Genomic DNA, 21555 nt, shown 5'->3' on the forward strand with positions numbered 1-21555 from the left:
ACGAGCAAATATTCCTTAGAGGCCCTAAGGAGCTCACCTTAACTTAAACTGTGACTGCACTTAAAACGAAAATACTGTTATTAAAATGAACAACAATTAAAACAAGAAAAGAACGTTAAATCAATCTAATAGCGAAGCATAACTTCTCAAACTTTTTTTGCTCATGCAAAAAAATTAATCATTTGCGTCACTTTCGTTACGTATTTCTCAATCTCCACATCGATCCATTTCGGGCTATTCTCCGTGGAGCTGATATGAGCGGCTGCTTCCGGTTTCTTCCCGTTACAGCTTGTGTAAAGTGAAAGTGCATGTAGCCGACAGAGCTGCGTTAAACAAAGCATATATATCTGTATTTCGGCTACAATTTGCTGGCCTGTCGTGTAGAAATTGTTCTTTAAGTACAATAAAAAGTAATCGGCAATTAAAGGATGAAAAGGAAGATCGACGCTGTCACTATATTACTAGTATTGTTCAAGTCCGTTATCAACTCGAATGGTACGTATCGCTTAAGAATAAGACCTACATTTTGTTTTTGGTGACTCGTGTAATAACGTTGAAGAAATTGATTGAAATATAACTTTTGTGCATACTAATTGACGTAGAAATTTTTATTGATGATTTAAGCTTATTATTTAATGCTTTGAAGCATAAAGTGATTTTATATCTCTTATCCCTGTGGTAGGTTTCCTGCTGCACAGCTATGCTGGTCCTCTAACAGCCCGGCTGGGAGGAGCTGTACTGCTGCCCTGCTTTGTGGACAGACCCCTGCCTTTGGAGGAGCTGGAGGTGGACTGGAGAAGGACTGATTCAGGCACCATCGTGCACCTATTCATGGGGGGTCAGAGCAGACCTGAATCACAGGGGGACGCCTACAGGGGCAGAGCCCACTTCTTCTCTCAGGAAATCCCCAAAGGCAACTTCTCTCTGCTGCTTGAGGGTGTGAGGACTGCAGATGCAGGAGTGTACAAGTGTGTGGTTTATACAGAGCAGGAGAACCATGAAACACGGGTGGAAATACATGAAGTAGGTAAGTGAGCCTCTCTGATTTATGACTTAAGTATTATCATTACTTATTTTTTGGAGTTGATAATTCCACTGGTGTATGTAGAATACATTATAATTAGTTTTAGAGTTATTTCTTACATGTAGTTTTCAAAGAAAAATCACAGAAATCTTTCATCTTACAACTTCCTAAGTGGGGTAAGGAGCACACGCTGATTATAGCTCGTTTCTGCACCCACCACATGACAAACTACCTAGGATGAGAACCTGAGCACAGCCATGCAGTGGGTGATACCTCAGCACTACACCAGTCTGAATGGACCAGTGTGAGTTTTTTTTCTGGTGGCTGGAGTGCCAATCCTGCCACCAACCCCCAAATTTCCCTGTAAGTTGGAGGACCTCCTTCCAGGGCTGGATGTGGATTAATGTCATACCCAGGACAAAGCAATTGCAGGTTAAGGGCCTTGCTCAAGGGCCCAACAGAGTAGGATCACTGCTGACATTCACAGGATTCGAACCAGTAACATTCCAATTGCTGGCACAGATCCCTATCGTCAGAGCCACATGTTAAAATGGAAACAGCCCAAACTATCTGAGTTTCATCCCTAAACAGGAAGGAAAAACACACAGATGTCAGGTTGCCAGGTTGTGTGAATCTTCCTGTTCTTGTTCCAGAGTGGCTGGTGGTGACGGGTGCAGATGAGCCTGTCTATGCACATGCTGGAGAGGATGTGACTCTCAGCTGCTCTCTGGACACCCATGTTAATGTGACAGAGCTTCAGGTGGAATGGAGAAAGACAGACAATGACGGTGACATCATGGTGCATCTGTATGCTGATGGAGAGAACAGACCAGAGTCACAGGATGGGAGATACTCTGGAAGAGCTGAATTCTTCACTGAGGAAATTCCCAAAGGAAACTTCTCAGTGAAACTGAGAAAAGTCAGGATGGAAGACAAAGGAGAGTTCAGGTGTGAAGTCCACTCAGATACTGATTCTGCCAATACAACTGCCAGGATAGCAGCTCTGGGTGAGTCACTAAAAGAACTGGTTTTAACATGCATCTCAACATAGTTTTGTGTGATTCAATCTCATTTTCATTCTCCTGAGGGTCAGTGGTTCTGTTCTATACTGAGTTTTATGGATGTACCATAGTCTAACTGGGTTTAGTCAGCTCAGTGTAAAGACTAAAACACACCAAGCTAATTTTCGGTTGTTGAAAGTTGTCAGGATGTCGGGTGGAGTTGGTGACTGGCCAGTGTGTGCAGTACGATCAGACATGGTCACTCCTTGTCTTGGCCAATTGAGCATGTTGAATGTATGAAAGCTATTTGGTGAAATACTGATGATACAGTGTGTAATTATTAAATATTAATAATAACACAATCATTTCGGAGACCATGGCACTGGAAAAAATACTATAATAACCATGGTTTTTTTATTTATTGTACGAAACATTTTATTACTGGACAAATACAAATAAATTGTTCTCTGTGAATTTTTTGTAAATATATTTCAAGCCGTATATGGAAATTTAAAAAATATTATTATGTTTTAGGCTGGACAACTGTTAGGAATGACACACTGGTGGAAAAATATTTAATAATAAATTTCTGCTCCAGCTTGAGTGTAATTGGTGGTTTGGATGTAATGATCATGGCAAACAGTCTAATTTAGAAAATAAATAAAAGATTTGTGTTAATTTTGTAGGTTATTCATCCCTGCATTGGCTGATTCTGGGGCTGTGCATCGCTGTCACACCTGTAGTCCTACTTACTGGTGCTTTATCTGTCAGGAATTTACACAGTAAGTGGTTCAAAAAGATCTTTTGATTTTCATCCAACTTTTATGAAGGACTATGAGGCTTTACACTCTGTTGGTCAGCATGCAGCACAATGACCATCTGAAGGTGATTAATTGTCGCATAACAATGAAATATGTCCTCTGAATATAACCCATATGTGACATAGCAGTGGGCAGCTAATTCAGCACCTGGGGAGCAGTACCTTGCTCAGGGTACCTCAGTGGTGCCTTGATGGTCAGGGACTTGAATCAGCAATCTTTCTATCACAAGTGCACAAGGCCACCACTGCCCACCTGATGATGGTTATGGATCATTAAACTTTGCATGAACTGTCATATAATACTAAAGCGCATGTGGTCAAGTTTGGTTCTACTTTCTGTCTGTAGATAAAAGCAAACAGGCTCTGTTGAGTCACTGGTCACATGTCACAGTTCCTCCAATCGTGGTTTCTGCAGCATTTATCCTGTGGGGTGTAACTGAAGGTGAGCTGAATCAATTTTAAAGAATGCACTGAAAGCTGACATATTGCAATTATTTCTGTCTCTTGAGTTTTATGGTTTAAAAATGTTCTATGGACAACAGAGCAGCAGTAGTAAAGTAAATGGATTTATGAAGGTTAGTGGCTAAAGGCTTAAGAGAGATCAGGAATGTTGTTAGTGAATGTTTGTGTGAATATTGTCTGTATAAATTTAAAAAAAATGTTGAAGGTGTTAAAAAGCATTAAAGTACCTGCCTAACCGCTGTAGAGTATTAATCTAGAATAACTAAAGTTCATTTAACTTCCATACATCCATCCATTTTCCAAACTGCTTATCCTTCTTGGTCACGGGGGGTATGGAACCTATCCCGGAAGCTATGGGCACGAGGCAAGGAACAACCCAGGACGGGGGGCCAGCCCATCACAGGGCGTTTATTTAATTAGATTTTTTCTATTTGTAAAATGGGACAGCCCAGAGCGCCTCCTGCTGGTGAACTAACCAACAGGCTGACAGAAACATTCTAACCTTTTAAGATTAGCTGACAGGTGGATCCCACTAAACGTGCTTTTTAGAAAAAGACTTGCCAACCCCAAAAAAACTATTTACTGTAAAATAATTTTTGTTAAAAGTATTTACTTACCTATCTACTTGATGGATTATTAATGCAAATTCAGTAACGAATTACCTAAATTAGTTAATAGGGTAGCAAAACAAGACCAAATTTACCTGGGTACACTGATGGGTTAATATAACAGGGAAGAGTTACTTTAATCATTGTCTTGTTTTGATTAGTCCTTTTCTTTGACAATCATCCTTTTAGTCGTTTATCAGTTAATGTAATTGTTTATATTTTGGTGTGCATCCCACAAAGGATTATTTATGTTGGCATTGTAAATATTTTGTGTAGGTTTGTGCACTTTGTAGTTATTACCAGAAAGAGGATTTGTGTTTCTTCAGTACCTGAAAGCATTTACAGGGCAATAACTGCCCTTCAGGTCATATGGGGGTGCGCGGTTAGCACTGTTGCCTCACACATTGGGACCTGGGTTCAAGTCTCCACCATGGCTCCCTGTGTGTGTAGTTTGCATATCTCCCCATGTCATCAGGGGGTTTGCACCAGGTACTCTGGTTTCCCCCCTCTACAGTCCAAAAACATTTGAGATAAGTCAGAGTTATCAAATCACCCATATATAAGAACATAAGAACTATACAAACGAGAGGAGGCCATTCGGCCCATCAAGCTCGCTTGGGGAGAACTTAACTAATAGCTCAGAATTGTTAAAATCTTATCTAGCTCTGATTTAATGGAACCCAAGGATTCAGCTTGCACTACGTTATCAGGAAGGCTATTCCATACTCTGACTACACGCTGTGTAAAGAAGTGCTTCCTTAAATCCAGCTTGAAATGTTCTCCTGCTAATTTCCACCTATGGCCACGAGTTTGTGTATTTAAACTAATGCTGAAGTAACTATTTGGTTGAACAGCATCCAAACCTGTTAGAATCTTATATACCTGGATCATGTCCCCCCTCAGTCTCCTTTGCTTGAGACTGAACAGATTTAGCTCAAGTAACCGTTCCTCGTATGACATTCCTCTAAGACCAGGAATCATTTTTGTGACCTTACGCTGCACCTTTTCTAAAGCTAAAATGTCCTTTTTAAGATATGGTGACCAAACCTGCACACAATATTCTAGGTGAGGTCTCACCAAGGAATTGTATAATCTTAGCATTACCTCCCTTGACTTATACTCCACACACCTGGAGATATACCCCAACATGCAATGCAAAGCAATTTTATTTATATAGCGCATTATCACAACATTACATTGTTTCAATGCGCTTTACATTTCTGCCACGTAAAGACCCCCCAGTGAGTAAGCCAAAGGCAACGGTGGCAAGGAAAAACTCCCTAAGAGGAAGAAACCTTGGGAGGAACCAGACCCAAAGGGGGGGCCCATCCTCCAGGGGCCGGCAGAAGAGTCAAACAAAACAAGATTATATAATTTAAGCTAATACAACATCCTATTGGCCTTTTTTATTGCTTCCCCACACTGGCAAGAATGGGACATGGAAGCATCAACATACACACCAAGGACTTTTTCATGATCAGCTACCTTTATTTCAGTGACACCCATAAAATACCTGTACTTTATATTTCTGCTCCCTACATGGAGTACCTTACATTTGTCTACGTTACATTTCATCTGCCAGGTATCAGCCCAGTCACTAATTAAATCAAGATCCCGCTGTAGCTGCTGAGCCGCTAATTCAGTATCTGCTACACCACCCACCTTGGTGTCATCTGCAAATTTCACCAGTTTACTGTATATATTGGTATCCATATCATTTATGTAAACTAGGAACAATAGTGGTCCTAAAATCGAACCCTGCGGTACCCCACTATGGACGCAGGCCCACTGTGACATTGTGCCTCTTATAACTACTCGCTGTTTCCTATCTGTTAACCAGTTATCAATCCAGGTCGCTACGGTACCTAAAATACCAGTCGCTTTGAGTTTAAGTAGGAGCCTCTTGTGGGGGACAACATCAAAAGCCTTTTGGAAATCTAAGTAGATGACATCATAGGCCTTCTTATCATCAACTTCCTGAGTAGCTTCCTCAAAAAACTCCAACAGATTCGTTAAACAGGATCTACCTCTCCTAAATCCATGCTGGCTATCCCGCAAAATGTTATTGGAGTCCAGGTAATCTACCATTTTCTCTTTGATTATAGCCTCCATAACTTTACCAGTTATACAAGTTAGACTGATTGGCCTATAGTTTGACAAATTACTTCTATTCCCTTTTTTGAAAATGGGCGTTATGAAGGCATGCTTCCAATCAGAAGGTACCACACCTTCAGATAAGGATTTTTGAAACAGTAAAGTTAAGGGTCGCCAAGTAATATCCCTCATCTCTTTTAACACTATAGGTAAGATGCCATCAGGGCCCTGTGATTTATTTATTTTGAGCTTAGCTAGGCTTTGCAAAACATCAGCCTCAGTTATATCCAGCACAAAACTGTACACTTGGGTCAAAAATTAGAAATTAGGATTATGGTATCAAATGAAAGAGCACAAAAAATCCTCAAATATCTAAAAATACGGCCATGCGACTTCCGTACGGTTTTGTGCTGGAGGGTCACATATGTGAGGGTTCTTTGCCTTGTGCCTGTAGCCTTTGAAATAGCCCCAGTGACGCTGAATGGAACAAGCAGTTGTAGAACATGGATGGATGGATCAACACACTTGATCACATAAACATAAAATTTAAAACTGCAAGGAAGCTAATTATAGTGACTATAGAATTCCATATGCAGTCAGTCCTGCCACCATTAGTGCAAGATGCCCTGGGGAGTTCAGCAAAGCAAGATCAAGTTGATACAGGAAACCTGGTATCTAATCTGCAGAACTACATTTAAACAGGGGCATCGTCGGGGGGAGTTAGGATGATTCAGAGGGCCCCTGACTGACAAGGGCCCTTAAACATAATTAAGTTGGTCTAGGTCTAGTGCCCAAAATGATGTGCTTTGATGGGGGCCATCCCTGCATGTAAATACTGCCAAACATTCACTAAGTGTTATCTTGTGTAACTGCTGTTTCTCAGGATCCGCAGGAGAGGCTGTTACTTGTGCTGTCATCAGTCTGATGAATATCCCACTGCTGTTTATTATGGCTCCATATGGGGACTTAACAGGTATGGTTACTTATTTTTGTATTTTTCCTTCTGTTTCCAATATACACAGTTCAAAGAAGGTGACAATGAAAAAAGAAAATACATTCAACATGATTATGAAACTCTTGCAATATAAATTAGTTTTTTTTGAATTGCTTTGCCACATTTCATGAAACATACTCAACATTCTCAAGATTATAAGAGCATTTCTCAAAACAGGCCATGCACATAGGCTATAGCACAACAATATGTGATCTTTTTGTAGTCTCATTCAGCCCTATTCAAAACACACAATATGTGAACAAAAAAATAATTAATATTAATCACTTATTATGTGCGGGGCGGCATGGTGGGACCTGGGTTTGAATCTCCGCCTGGGTCACGTGTGTGGAGTTTACATGTTCTCCCCATGTTGTCGTGGGGTTTCCTCCGGGTGCTCCGGTTTCCCCCCACAGTCCAAAAACATGCTGAGGCTAATTGGAGTTACTAAATTGCCCGTAGGTGTGCATGTGAGAGTGAATGGTGTATGAGTGTGCCCTGCGATGGGCTGGCCCTCCATCCTGGGTTGTTCCCTGCCTTGTGCCCATTGCTTCCGGGATAGGCTCCGGACCCCCCGTGACCCAGTAGGAAAAGCAGTTTGTAAAATGGATGGATGAATGAACAGAAAATAAAACAGTCCTTTGTCAAACTGTATTCCTCTGTTTGCTTTTGGTGAGATAGAAGGGTGGGCACTTACAGGGGGTGGAAACAATAAAGAATACAGTAATGACTAATACCGTAGTGAATATAACTACTGATTTACTACACCATTGTTATTAAATTAATAGTTCTGGTCCTCATTTGCTTATCCTTCTGGGTTGTGGAGGGTCCAGAGCCTATCCTGGAAGCTGTGGGCACAAGGTGGGGAACAACCCAGGATGGGGGGCCAGCCCATCGCAGGGCACACTCACACACCATTCACTGTCACATGCACACCTATGGGCAATTTAGCAAGTCCAATCAGCCTCAGCATGTTTTTGGACTATGGGGGGAAATGCATTCTCATTTCCTTTTAATGTGAAGTGCTTCCACACAAATGATGCATGCGCCGTCTTTCGTCCACCATATTTCCGACTAAGCCTGCTGGTTCGGGTCCTCATACTGCAATACTGTCTGTCTGACACTGTCCCGGAGCCTGTTGGTTTGGGCCCTCATACTGCAGTACTGTCTGTCTGACACTGTCTCGGAGCCTGTTGGTTCGGGCCTCCATACTGCAGTACTGTCTGTCTGACACTGTCCCGGAGCCTGTTGGTTTGGGCCCTCATACTGCAATACTGTCTGTCTGACACTGTCCCGGAGCCTGTTGGTTTGGGCCCTCATACTGCAGTACTGTCTGTCTGACACTGTCCCGGAGCCTGTTGGTTCGGGCCCTCATACTGCAGTACTGTCTGTCTGACACTGTCCCGGAGCCTGTTGGTTTGGGCCCTCATACTGCAGTACCGTCTGTCTGACACTGTCCTGGAGCCTGTTGATTTGGGCCCTCATACTGCAGTACTGTCTGTCTGATACTGTCCCGGAGCCTGTTGGTTCTGGCCCTCATACTGCAGTACCGTCTGTCTGACACTGTCCCGGAGCCTGTTGGTTTGGGCCCTCATACTGCAGTACTATGTGTCTGACACTGTCCCGGAGCCTGTTGGTTCGGGCCCTCATACTGCAGTGCTGTCTGTCTGACACTGTCCCGGAGCCTGTTGGTTCGGGCCCTCATACTGCAGTGCTGTCTGACTGACACTGTCCCAGAGCCTGTTGGTTAAGGCCCTCATACTGCAGTCCTGTCTGTCTGACACTGTCCCAGAGCCTGTTGGTTAAGGCCCACATACTGTAGTACTGTCTGTTTGATACTTTTCCATGGCTGTATATAATTTTTCAACATAGACCCCATTGGAAATGTGCACTTCCAGTTTGTTTACATGAATAATAAAGCAGTCATCGCTCAAAGTATGTTGGCTTCACTACTGATATCTCCCTAACGGTCTGATGATCGATTTCTGTCGTAACCCTTTATAAAAAAATTAACTAAATTGAGCAAACATGGAAAAAAATACCCCTGTTTACTCCTTGCTTGTGAAGTCATCCATGTTCACGTGGATTTCAACACATAAACTTTGCATACACATGATTCACTCTGGGGGGGGCAGCTTGCTAAGTTAAACTTTTCATAGCTCTTCATAGCATAGGACAATGGCTCTTTATGTTTTGCTTAACTGCTGTTTTATCAAGTATCTTGCTGAAAAATTAAGCATTTTTATCTCATGCATAATGAAAAGCATAAGGATAATACACGATTATGCTCTCCTGTTAGTGACAGTTCATACAGGGGTAATGGGCAGGATTTCTGTAGTTCTACTGCCTGCAAGATCAAGCAAACCAGTATGCAAGGGGAGAGCAGAGCCACCTGTTGACAAAGGTGACCTAGTGGCTGCTCTACCAACCCTAATAAGCATTCTGAACATTGGAAAAGATAGCGAATGCTATTGCCATCCACATCGAGGGTTTAAAGAAGGTCATAGATTTTTCCTGTACGGAAATCAAAGATACGAAAAACAGTCTGAAACAACTCGCCTCTAAGGTGCAGCCTGGTGAAACGGGCATAGACCAATGCAAAGCCTGCATCCTGGATATAGAAAGAAGTTTCAGATGCCAGAATCTGTGGCTATTGGGATTGCTGGAAAATAAGGACAATGATGGGCTGACCCCCCCGTCCAGCCTCGTGCCCATTGCTTCCGGGATAGGCTCTGGACCCCGCGTGACCCAGTAGGATAAGCGGGTTGTAAAATGGATGGATGGATGGATGGATGACAAAGAAAATATAATGTATGTTCTTCGAAGTGTTGAGGGGACGTATCCAGAAGGTAGAGACAAATTCCCTTGTATTACTGATTCTGTGGATTGGCTTAGAAAGAAATAAAGGCTGGCAGGCAAAGATCCAAAAAAGTCTAAAAAAACTGAAGGCCCTGACTCCCATAAAAGAGAAGCAAAGGCGACGCACCACTAGACCAGTACCTGCAGACCTGAGGGAATGGGCAGGTGTGTAATGGAGGAGAATCTCTCCAATGTACTGTGCATGTAACCTGATTTTATTGATATATAAATATATATATAAAAAATAATATTTACGGGGTAGTCGGTGTTTTCTCTGCAACAGGTAGTCTGTGAAGTTTATAGAGGAGCAAAATGATATGTGTGTTAGTGAGAAGTCTAGCAGAAGAATTTTGTGTGTATTGGAATTTGGAGTATGTTTTAGCAGGAAGCCAGTAAATGCAGAATTACACTAATCGAAATGGGAGGGGAGTAGTGCATGCATGAGCGTTTCAGTATCTCTGCTGCCTAGCATGGCAATATTGCGAAGATGAAAGAAGGCAGACTTGGTCAGTGAGTTAATGTGAGTATAAAAGGTGAATCATATAAAGCAATAAGATTATAGACAGATTTAGAGGACTTAAGCAGAATATTGCAGTACATGAAAGACCATGATGATAGACAGACAGACACGTTGCAGTTTCATTATTTCTTAAGTGACATGTTTACAGATCAGTTTGTGTGTTATTCACAATTAGGGCAAATACTTTCTCACTGCGCTGTATGTAGCTGTATGACTAATGCTTTTCTCTCTACCTTTCAGCCAAACCCCGTAAATATGTATATTTATCAGGGACTTTTACTCTCCCTCTCCTGAATTCTGTTGGCCTGGCTGTAGCATTAAAACTCAAAGCAGGTAAATACACTAGAACTTTCAGATGTTTCTCCTGCATGTTCTTTGAGTAAGCAAACTTTCCTTAAATTAATGCAGCTAAATTTTACAAACCCTTTATGAAATACTATATGGAATTCTGTGGTTTAATGCCTGTCACTTACTGCTCATTTACTGACCTCAGTTCTCAGTGATTTTTGTGATGATGTCATTTCAGAGACAGGAAAACAGCCACTGGATCTACGGCTGATTGTCCTCATTTCTGGGTCTGTCTTCATCTTTAGCTGCCTTATTATACAGATGTCTGCATACTGTAAGTATAACAGAGATATGATGCATAACTTACCATAAATGCTGAATATGTCTACTGGGACTTTACTAAAATGTTGTCATTACTGTTTTGAGCTCTTGCATAGTTGTTTGTTTTATATTTGCAGGGTTGGAGAAAAAGACAAAGTGAGTAGACATTTTTGTACGTAATACATGTACGAGTAATTTTTTTCTGATGAAATGGTAGAAATGTATAAGAAACTCATCCATCCATCCATCACAGTGAACCTGGCACCTGTCACTAGAAGCACAGGGCAAAAGACAGGGAACAGGATGCCAGTCCTTCACAGAACACACACACATTCACATGTGAGGGGACATTTAGGGATACTAGTTAGCCTAACATGTTTTTGGACTGCGAGGAAACCGGAGTTTCTGGGGAAACATTGGGAGAGCATATAAACTACACAGAGCCCAAGCCGGGGGGTGTGAGGTGCCAGTGTTACCCACTGAGTCACCATGTAAACTACACAGAACCCAAGCCGGGGGGTGTGAGGTGCCAGTGTTACCCACTGAGTCACCATGTAAACTACACAGAGCCCAAGCCGGGGGGTGTGAGGTGCCAGTGTTACCCACTGAGTCACCATGTAAACTACACAGAGCCCAAGCCGGGGGGTGTGAGGTGCCAGTGTTACCCACTGAGTCACCATGTAAACTACACAGAGCCCAAGTCGGGAGGTGTGAGGTGCCAGTGTTACCCACTGAGTCACCATGTAAACTACACAGAGCCGAAAAATATTGCAGATGTTTCATTCCACATACATAAATAAGCAGAATCCACGTTGTAAAATGTTACAAATGTGTACAATGATGTGTTAAATATTCAAATGTTCAGCAGGTTCATCACAGTTCAATTCCATAATCCGATTACTTCTTATAGATGATGGAATTACATACATTTTAAGCCAATATTGGACATAAGCAAAATACACGATGATTGTCAGTTTTATGTAAAATGTGATATTCTGAAAATGCTTTGTTCTAATAACAGTATTATGTTTTCCATAGAATAAAAGAAAAATTCGCCATCTTCAGAGACCCAAAAATTTTAAGCGTGACCAGGTAGGTGCCCAAGATACATCTGTCCCTCTGGCTGGTGTCCTGGGGCCTGTTTCTCTACATCAGTCTGACCATCTTCCCTCAGATTATTATACATAATTGTTTCTGTAGCAGATCTGTGGCCCTTGTGTTCTTCCTCCTTCCCTGTAAGTATGGAGTCTATTGAGATAGAGGAAGAGCCCTTATTATGACTCCAGCACACAGGAACATATCAGTACATTCTCCATGGTCACGGGCCCCTGTTGTTAAGCACAGGTGGTTCTTAGTGGTCACTGTAATGGGATAGACTGGCAGGGTCTGTAGATTACATGTTTGATGAAATTTGTCAGTGTGAAATATATGAACTGACACTTTATAGATCTCGTGTGACAGTCAGTAAATGGAAGTCCTGTCACCCGCTGATCTCAATGGACCAAACACAAAGAAGGTAAAACGAAGAACAACGTTGATATAATGGACAACATCAACGGTCCTTACATGCTGACACCTGTCATTTATTAGCAGTATGATTTTAAAGTAGGAAGCAGGCTTTTTACACTTTTCTGTATATAAACATTATCCCTTCCGTAGGCATCAGATGACAATGAGGAGGCTGAAGCATCGTCCCCCCCTGATCCCAATGGACCAAACACAGAGGAGGTAAACAGAGGAACAAGAACTCTGTGATTCTCAGGGTTCCTGTCATTTACTCCACTTTGGATCCAAGGACACACTTACCTGACAGTTTAAACAGTGAATTCCAAAGGAATAATGATGCTAGCTTCTTAAAACATGAATGAGAGTATTTTATTTAGTGCTATAATTGTTGGAATGTAAACCATTTTCAATTTTCTGGTCACATTAAAACTCGTCCTGTAACCTGGAAACATAATAACATTTCAAAATGAGTACATTACATGTTTCACAAAAAAGAATATAAAATGTACCAATTAACCTTTAACTTTTAGGGTACAGAGATCATATGAAAACCATGAGATGGAGGTGTCATCACCCGCTGATATGAATGAACCCAGCAGAAGAGGGATTACTGGGAGAAGATCTACAGTTGAGGGATTTTGCTGGGTAGCAGATAAACATTTCAGGGACCAATTACTCATGCATATAAGCAGTATATTATTGGGGGAGTCAGGGCGTACTCACACTTTGCCTGGTTGCTTCGTATCATACCCGAATCAGGGCTCGCAAAATCGCTAGCCCGACGTCCCGGGGCTACTGTGTCTTCCAGTCGGGCTACCAAAATCTATCTCAGCCCTGCCCATCGGGCTATCATATGAATTCTTTCGCAAACGTAGCTGGGTAATTATGTCATTTTCGGGCATCGATGAGCCACTGTCAATATGTGAAATATTGAAATCGCGTTTGAATTCGCGTTTGTTTTTTACTTTCACTTTGCGATCGTGAAACTGTGTATAGAGAGCGGCAGTACAGATTGGTCAGTGACGGATTAATTGCGCACCAATTCCACTGACATCGTTTTATCATACATTAGCTTACTATTAAAACGTGACAAGTGAAATCTCCCGCAGCAAGCTTAAACATGTGATAGAGGTTGATTGCGCTGAGAAAAATAATACAAATAAATGGATTTACGCAGGTATTTTCGTTCTGCTGAACCAAATAAGACAGGTCAGGGTGAAGAAGGGACAGCCAAAGAAAAGCCTACGACAAAGCGGAAAAGTTATAGCAAATCAGACTATGAGGCAGAAAGAAAGCGCAGCTTTTTGGTTTCATTGACAAAAGAATTTCTGTGGCTGGAATATGACAAGCTAAATAACATAATGTTCTGCCGGGTGTGTCGTGAATTTCCCTCGATTTCTGACTCGGCAAGCGCCTTTGTTACTGGGACCAGTAATTTTAGGAAAGACCCCATCAGAACCCATGAGAAATCTCTGCATCACAAGAAATGCATTGGTGCTCAGTCTGCAGCATCTTTCCCAGAACAAACACAAATTGCAAAAAACATACTAAAAATAAACCAAGCACAACAAGAAGTCCTGAAAAAGCTGTTTAGAACAGCGTACTATGTTGCAAAGAGTGAACTACCATTGGCAAAATTTAGCAGCCTTTGCAAACTTCAAAAAGCAAATGGCCAAGATCTTGGTTCCACTTACATCAATGACCATGCTTGCAGAGAGTTTATTGGAGCAATAGCACAAACTTCAAGAAACTAGATCGAAAAGGAAATTCAAGAATGCAGGTTCTTATCCATTCGTGCAGATGGCAGTACAGAGACTGGTATAATAGAACAGGAGTTGGTTCATGTCAGGTATGTGAGAGATAATGGTGACATATCCACATACCTGATCAAATGTCAGCCAGTCAAGAGTGCAAATGCTGCAGGTATTTTAGAGGCTATTGATGGAGCAGTGAACACCATGGGTATAAGAGAAGACATATGGAAAAAGAAAGTAGCGTGTGCAAATTTTGATGGTGCTGCAGTGATGATGGGTGAGAAAACAGGAGTAACTGGGAGACTGAAACAGAGGATACCCCACATCATAACAATCTACTTTGTGGTACACTGAATGACTGCATGCAACTCTCCATTAATGGGGAAACAGTTCAATCTTTTTGCCCTGAGAAGTCAATTAGTTTCTGGATGTTTTCTGGAAAAGGTTCAAGACACCTGGATCATAAAACCCCGACAAGAACAAAGAGAAATGAAATGGAGGCCAATGCACAGAAAGAGAAAGCTGATGTAGGAGATGCTATGCCCTCAACGTCGAGTGGCATTTTCTCATCCATGACTTCAGTGGAAATTTCAGATTCAGAATCTGACAGACTGATTCATGTTCTACACAGTTCTTACAAGTTCATAGAAATTTCTGTTTAATTAGAACCAAATATTTGAGTAATTGTAATTTGTGTTTTAACAATTTTTTGATTGATGTTTTGTTTCCTTTACAATATTATACATTAAAAATAATCTATTATTTATTTGGGCTACTTAAATTTATTTTGGGCTACCAAAAACTAAAGAGTGCCTGCCCGAAGGACTACCAAGGATTTTGAAATTTTGCGAGCCCTGCGAATACGACTGTCCCCCCTCCCCAGTTCTCCGCTGTTCTGCACTCACACTGTGCTTAATGTTCCAGGCCCAAGCACACTTTCACCATCACCGTGCAACTTTATGTGTTGAAGAAAACGTCGGAAGAAAAGCGCCATCGCACAGTGCAATGGGGATCATGAATAATTTCCTTAATTTGTGGCCTATTTGGAGTAATTTTGGCCAGCATTATGGCCCTCTTAGATTTATTGCGTATGCAATGCAGTAATTTTCATTTAATCATGCTGCGCATAGAGAAAGTCCTGTATTTTGGCACCTCACACCTCCCGGCTCCATGTGATCTTTGATCATTTCTCAGCCCAAATTTCCAGCAAACGCTGCACCTCTGCCGTAAACCAAAGTGATCTCTTCATTGTAACGTTCGCTAAATATTTATCGCTACCTGAACTGTACAGCCTATCCGCTCCATTCTTTCCAGCTCTGGTTCTTGGATCCTGTTGGTTCGGGCCTTCATACTGCAGTACTGTCTGTCTGACACTGTCCCGGAGCCTGTTGGTTCGGGCCTTCATACTGCAGTACTGTCTGTCTGACACTGTCCCGGAGCCTGTTGGTTTGGGCCCTCATACTGCAGTACCGTCTGTCTGACACTGTCCCGGAGCCTGTTGGTTCGGGCCCTCATACTGCAGTACCGTCTGTCTGACACTGTCCCGGAGCCTGTTGGTTCGGGCCTTCATACTGCAGTACTGTCTGTCTGACACTGTCCCGGAGCCTGTTGGTTCGGGCCTTCATACTGCAGTACTGTCTGTCTGACACTGTCCCGGAGCCTGTTGGTTCGGGCCCTCATACTGCAGTACCGTCTGTCTGACACTGTCCCGGAGCCTGTTGGTTCTGCAGTCTGTCTGATACTTTTCCACGGCTGTATATAATTTTTCAACGTAGACCCCATTGGAAATGTGCACTTCCAGTTTGTTTACATGAATAATAAAGCAGTCATCGCTCAAAGTATGTTGGCTTCGGTATTGATATCTCCCTAACGGTCTGATGATCGATTTCTGTCGTAACCCTTTATAAAAAAATTAACTAAATTGAGCAAACATGGAAAAAAATACCCCTGTTTACTCCTTGCTTGTGAAGTCATCCATGTTCACGTGGATTTCAACACATAAACTTTGCATACACATGATTCACTCTGGGGGGGGCAGCTTGCTAAGTTAAACTTTTCATAGCTCTTCATAGCATAGGACAATGGCTCTTTATGTTTTGCTTAACTGCTGTTTTATCAAGTATCTTGCTGAAAAATTAAGCATTTTTATCTCATGCATAATGAAAAGCATAAGGATAATACACGATTATGCTCTCCTGTTAGTGACAGTTCATACAGGGGTAATGGGCAGGATTTCTGTAGTTCTACTGCCTGCAAGATCAAGCAAACCAGTATGCAAGGGGAGAGCAGAGCCACCTGTTGACAAAGGTGACCTAGTGGCTGCTCTACCAACCCTAATAAGCATTCTGAACATTGGAAAAGATAGCGAATGCTATTGCCATCCACATCGAGGGTTTAAAGAAGGTCATAGATTTTTCCTGTACGGAAATCAAAGATACGAAAAACAGTCTGAAACAACTCGCCTCTAAGGTGCAGCCTGGTGAAACGGGCATAGACCAATGCAAAGCCTGCATCCTGGATATAGAAAGAAGTTTCAGATGCCAGAATCTGTGGCTATTGGGATTGCTGGAAAATAAGGACAATGATGGGCTGACCCCCCCGTCCAGCCTCGTGCCCATTGCTTCCGGGATAGGCTCTGGACCCCGCGTGACCCAGTAGGATAAGCGGGTTGTAAAATGGATGGATGGATGGATGGATGACAAAGAAAATATAATGTATGTTCTTCGAAGTGTTGAGGGGACGTATCCAGAAGGTAGAGACAAATTCCCTTGTATTACTGATTCTGTGGATTGGCTTAGAAAGAAATAAAGGCTGGCAGGCAAAGATCCAAAAAAGTCTAAAAAAACTGAAGGCCCTGACTCCCATAAAAGAGAAGCAAAGGCGACGCACCACTAGACCAGTACCTGCAGACCTGAGGGAATGGGCAGGTGTGTAATGGAGGAGAATCTCTCCAATGTACTGTGCATGTAACCTGATTTTATTGATATATAAATATATATATAAAAAATAATATTTACGGGGTAGTCGGTGTTTTCTCTGCAACAGGTAGTCTGTGAAGTTTATAGAGGAGCAAAATGATATGTGTGTTAGTGAGAAGTCTAGCAGAAGAATTTTGTGTGTATTGGAATTTGGAGTATGTTTTAGCAGGAAGCCAGTAAATGCAGAATTACACTAATCGAAATGGGAGGGGAGTAGTGCATGCATGAGCGTTTCAGTATCTCTGCTGCCTAGCATGGCAATATTGCGAAGATGAAAGAAGGCAGACTTGGTCAGTGAGTTAATGTGAGTATAAAAGATGAATCATATAAAGCAATAAGATTATAGACAGATTTAGAGGACTTAAGCAGAATATCGCAATACATGACAGACCGACAGACACGTTGCAGTTTCATTATTTCTTAAGTGACATGTTTACAGATCAGTTTGTGTGTTATTCACAATCAGGGCAAATACTTTCTCACTGCGCTGTATGTAGCTGTATGACTAATGCTTTTCTCTCTACCTTTCAGCCAAACCCCGTAAATATGTATATTTATCAGGGAGTTTTGCTCTCCCTCTCCTGAATTCTGTTGGCCTGGCTGTAGTATTAATACTCAAAGCAGGTAAATACACTAGAACTTTCAGATGTTTCTCCTGCATGTTCTTTGATTAAGCAAACTTCCCTTAAATTAATGCAGCTAAATTTTACAAACCCTTTATGAAATACTATATGGAATTCTGTGGTTTAATGCCTGTCACTTACTGCTCATTTACTGACCTCAGTTCTCAGTGATTTGTGTGATGATGTCATTTTAGACACAGGAAAATAGCCACTGGATCTACGGCTGATTGTCCTCATTTCTGGGTCTGTCTTCCTCTTTAGCTGCCTTATTATACAGATCTCTGCATACTGTAAGTATAACAGAGATATGATGCATAATTTACTATAAATGCTGAATATGTGTACTGGGACTTTACTAAAATGTTGACATTACTGTTTTGAGCTCTTGCATAGTTGTTTGTTTTATATTTGCAGGGTTGGAGAAAGTGAGTAGACATTTTTGTACGTAATACATGTACGAGTAATTTTTTTCTGATGAAATGGTAGAAATGTATAAGAAACTCATCCATCCATCCATCCATCTATCACAGTGAACCTGGCACCTGTCACTAGAAGCACAGGACAAAAGACAGGGGACAGGATGCCAGTCCTTCACAGAACACACACACATTCACATGTGAGGGGACATTTAGGGATACTAGTTAGCCTAACATGTTTTTGGACTGCGAGGAAACCGGAGTTTCTGGGGAAACATTGGGAGAGCATATAAACTACACAGAGCCCAAGCCGGGGGGTGTGAGGTGCCAGTGTTACCCACTGAGTCACCATGTAAACTACACAGAGCCCAAGCCGGTGGTGTGAGGTGCCAGTGTTACCCACTGAGTCACCATGTAAACTACACAGAGCCCAAGCCGGGGGTGTGAGGTGCCAGTGTTACCCACTGAGTCACCATGTAAACTACACAGAGCCCAAGCCAGGGGGTGTGAGGTGCCAGTGTTACCCACTAAGTCACCATGTAAACTACACAGAGCCCAACCCGGGGGGTGTGAGGTGCCAGTGTTACCCACTGAGTCACCGTGTAAACTATGTCTTATGGTAAAAACATGTGTATTGTCTTATGACAAATACAAAATGTATAGTAATATTGGGTATCAGTAAGATATACATAACTGACTAAAATGTGATACACTGACAAAACTCTATTGTAGAAAGTGTATTAACTTTTTCGTAGATTAACACAAGGGTTCACCTTTCTTCAGCACCGCAAAGATCCTGAACCAGACCAGGTAGGTGCCCAAGATATACATCATACATAAATATAAAACATCAGCCCCCCTGGTTGGTGTCTTGGGGCCTGTTTCTCTACATTAGTCTGACCATCTTCCCTCAGATTATTATACATAATTGTGTCTGTAGCAGATCTGTGGCCCTTGTGCTCTTCCTCCTTCCCTGTAAGTAAAGAGTCTATTGAGATAGAGGAAGAGCCCTTATTATGACTCCAGCACACAGGAACATATCAGTACATTCTCCATGGTCACGGGCCCCTGTTGTTAAGCACAGGTGGTTCTTAGTGGTCACTGTAATGGGATAGACTGGCAGGGTCTGTAGATTACATGTTTGATGAAATTTGTCAGTGTGAAATATATGAACTGACACTTTATAGATCTCGTGTGACAGTCAGTAAATGGAAGTCCTGTCACCCACTGATCTCAATGGACCAAACACAAAGAACAATGTTGATATAATAGACAATATCAAAGGTCCTTACATGCTGACACCTGTCATTTATTAGCAGTGTGATTTTGAAGTAGGAAGCAGGCTTTTTACACTTTCTGTGTATAAACATTATCACTTCTGTAGGGATCACATGACAAGGAGGAGACTGAAGCATTGTCCCCCCCTGATCCCAATGGACCAAACACAGAGAAGGTAAACAGAGGAACAGGAACTCTGTGATTAGTCACATGGCATACTTTTACAGGCACACTATCATAGTTTTATACCAACATTAAGATCATTTTCTTTGGCTGCCTAAGACCTTTGCATAGTACTGTACACTGATACATGCCGCATCCACCACCCCAAAACCTAAATCAGCAGTCCAGGTCAGCCACTCCCCTCCACTCAACCCCCAATTGACAGCAATATACGTAAGGAATAATTGACGACGGGCCGTTGAATTATTAGAAAATAATGCACACCCGAGGTGGTGATGCGGCCACGACGCGAAGCGGAGTGGCCGTTACACCTCGGGTGTGCATTATTTTCTAATAATTCAACGGTCCGGAGTCAATTATTCCGCTTATACTACGGTTGCCACACCTCAAGACATCGATCAGATATATTTCAAGGGATTCGTCCGGTTTTTCTACTTAAATCGCTATTGTGAGTAGGATTATTTCTTCCTCATCTCATCCGACTCTTTTGCTAGTTCCAAAACGTCATTTTAAAGCTGGCAATGGAGGCTTCAGCCGTTGATAGCAGACTAATGCAGTTAATAATGAAGTTATTAGAAAGAGAGCGAGAGAGACAGAGACACAGAGAAAGAGAAACAGAGAGAGAGAGAGCTTGTATGAATTAGGCTACCTCTGTGTGTCCCTCAACAGTGTTCTGAAGCACCGTCTCTAAACTGTAAGTCTGCTTTAAGATGCAGCGCTGTTATTACCTCGCTAGTGAGAAATGTCATGTGTAGCCTTTAAGTTGGTACACTAGGCTAACTGATAAAATCGTCAGGGCAGCGCTGACAACACGTTTTTGTGTGAGTGTGTAACCGTAGTGTGCGTGTGCAAGGACGTGTGATTGCAGTAATGAGATAGAAAAGCTTGTGCATGTATATTTATTCATTTAATTATTTATTAGTTCGTTGCATTTTTCTATTTATTGCAATATTATTACAGTTAACTATGCAAAGTGATATGGAACTGTAATGCGATCAAGAGAGCTGCCTGGAACTACGTTCGCCGTGCGTTTCCCTGAAAATAATTGCACACCTCAGAACGTTCGTCAGCCAATCAGATTCAAGCATTCAACAGTCCCATAGTATAAAGCCTAATATACATGCCTTCCTATGACTGGCAGCTGCATTTCATGCTACAATACTACTTTGTCATGGTTTTCTGGTTTCTCAGTTACTATAATGAATTGCGCACCGTCGTCATTATGTCACACATTTATCAAAACCTATCACTAGGGAAGCAAATGTCTTACATTGTCCATGCATGAATGTTGTGAATATTTTATAAGTTTAAGTAGAGAGGGATGGAATACCGGTTCCATCAAATTGACAGGTCGGGTCAAAAGGTCACTTGTGGGCGGGGCTTGTGTAGGCGGGGTTTGGTTGTGGTGGTACGATGTGACGTCACGGGAGTTGGATTTATTAATTATTTATTATTTATTTCATTATTTATTTATTATTATAAATTATTTATTTATTAAATGATTTATTATTTATTTTACATTATTATTTATTATTTTAAATTTTTTATTTTAAATTATTTATTTCATTATTATTTTATTTTTAAATTATATTGAGGAGAGTGCTATATTGAGGAGAGTGCTTATGAGTGTGTGTGTTATTTTAATAAGTTATTATTTTGTCGGGCACAGCCGTGGCTGAGCGGGGGTGGGTTACCTGATGGAGCGTGAGCGTACGGCGTGTCTGGTGTTACGGTACCGCGGTAAGGTCCCGGGCTTTGGAGATTCAGCAAAGGCCTTAGAACCCTGTGTCTGGTGCGGTACTGCGCTAAGGTCCCCACGGGCTCGGATA

General features: G+C 41.9%; 1 protein-coding gene across 4 annotated transcripts; it reads left to right on the top strand.

The window, feature by feature from the left end:
• The first annotated feature begins 270 nt into the window (after positions 1-270).
• On the top strand, positions 271-17934 carry LOC125705004 (butyrophilin-like protein 2). Of its 4 annotated transcripts, XM_048971282.1 has the most exons (13): positions 271-495; positions 683-1027; positions 1678-2031; positions 2712-2807; positions 3192-3287; positions 6893-6982; positions 10620-10712; positions 10906-11001; positions 11126-11144; positions 12027-12080; positions 12436-12504; positions 12648-12716; positions 13025-13694. In XM_048971282.1, exons 1-13 carry the CDS (start codon positions 429-431, stop codon positions 13269-13271), a joined length of 1695 nt encoding a protein of 564 aa, XP_048827239.1. In that variant the 5' UTR covers positions 271-428; the 3' UTR covers positions 13272-13694. The 4 variants fall into 4 exon arrangements, 3 of the variants coding, with proteins under 3 accessions (XP_048827239.1, XP_048827240.1, XP_048827241.1); XM_048971283.1 differs by lacking the exon at positions 13025-13694 and having other exon boundaries at positions 12648-13011; XM_048971284.1 differs by lacking the exons at positions 10620-10712; positions 10906-11001; positions 11126-11144; ... (2 more) ...; positions 12648-12716; positions 13025-13694 and adding an exon at positions 17758-17934.
• The last annotated feature ends 3621 nt before the right edge of the window (positions 17935-21555 follow it).

The sequence above is a fragment of the Brienomyrus brachyistius genome, chromosome 12 (genome assembly GCF_023856365.1).
Source record: "Brienomyrus brachyistius isolate T26 chromosome 12, BBRACH_0.4, whole genome shotgun sequence".
In the NCBI taxonomy this organism is placed as follows: domain Eukaryota; kingdom Metazoa; phylum Chordata; class Actinopteri; order Osteoglossiformes; family Mormyridae; genus Brienomyrus; species Brienomyrus brachyistius.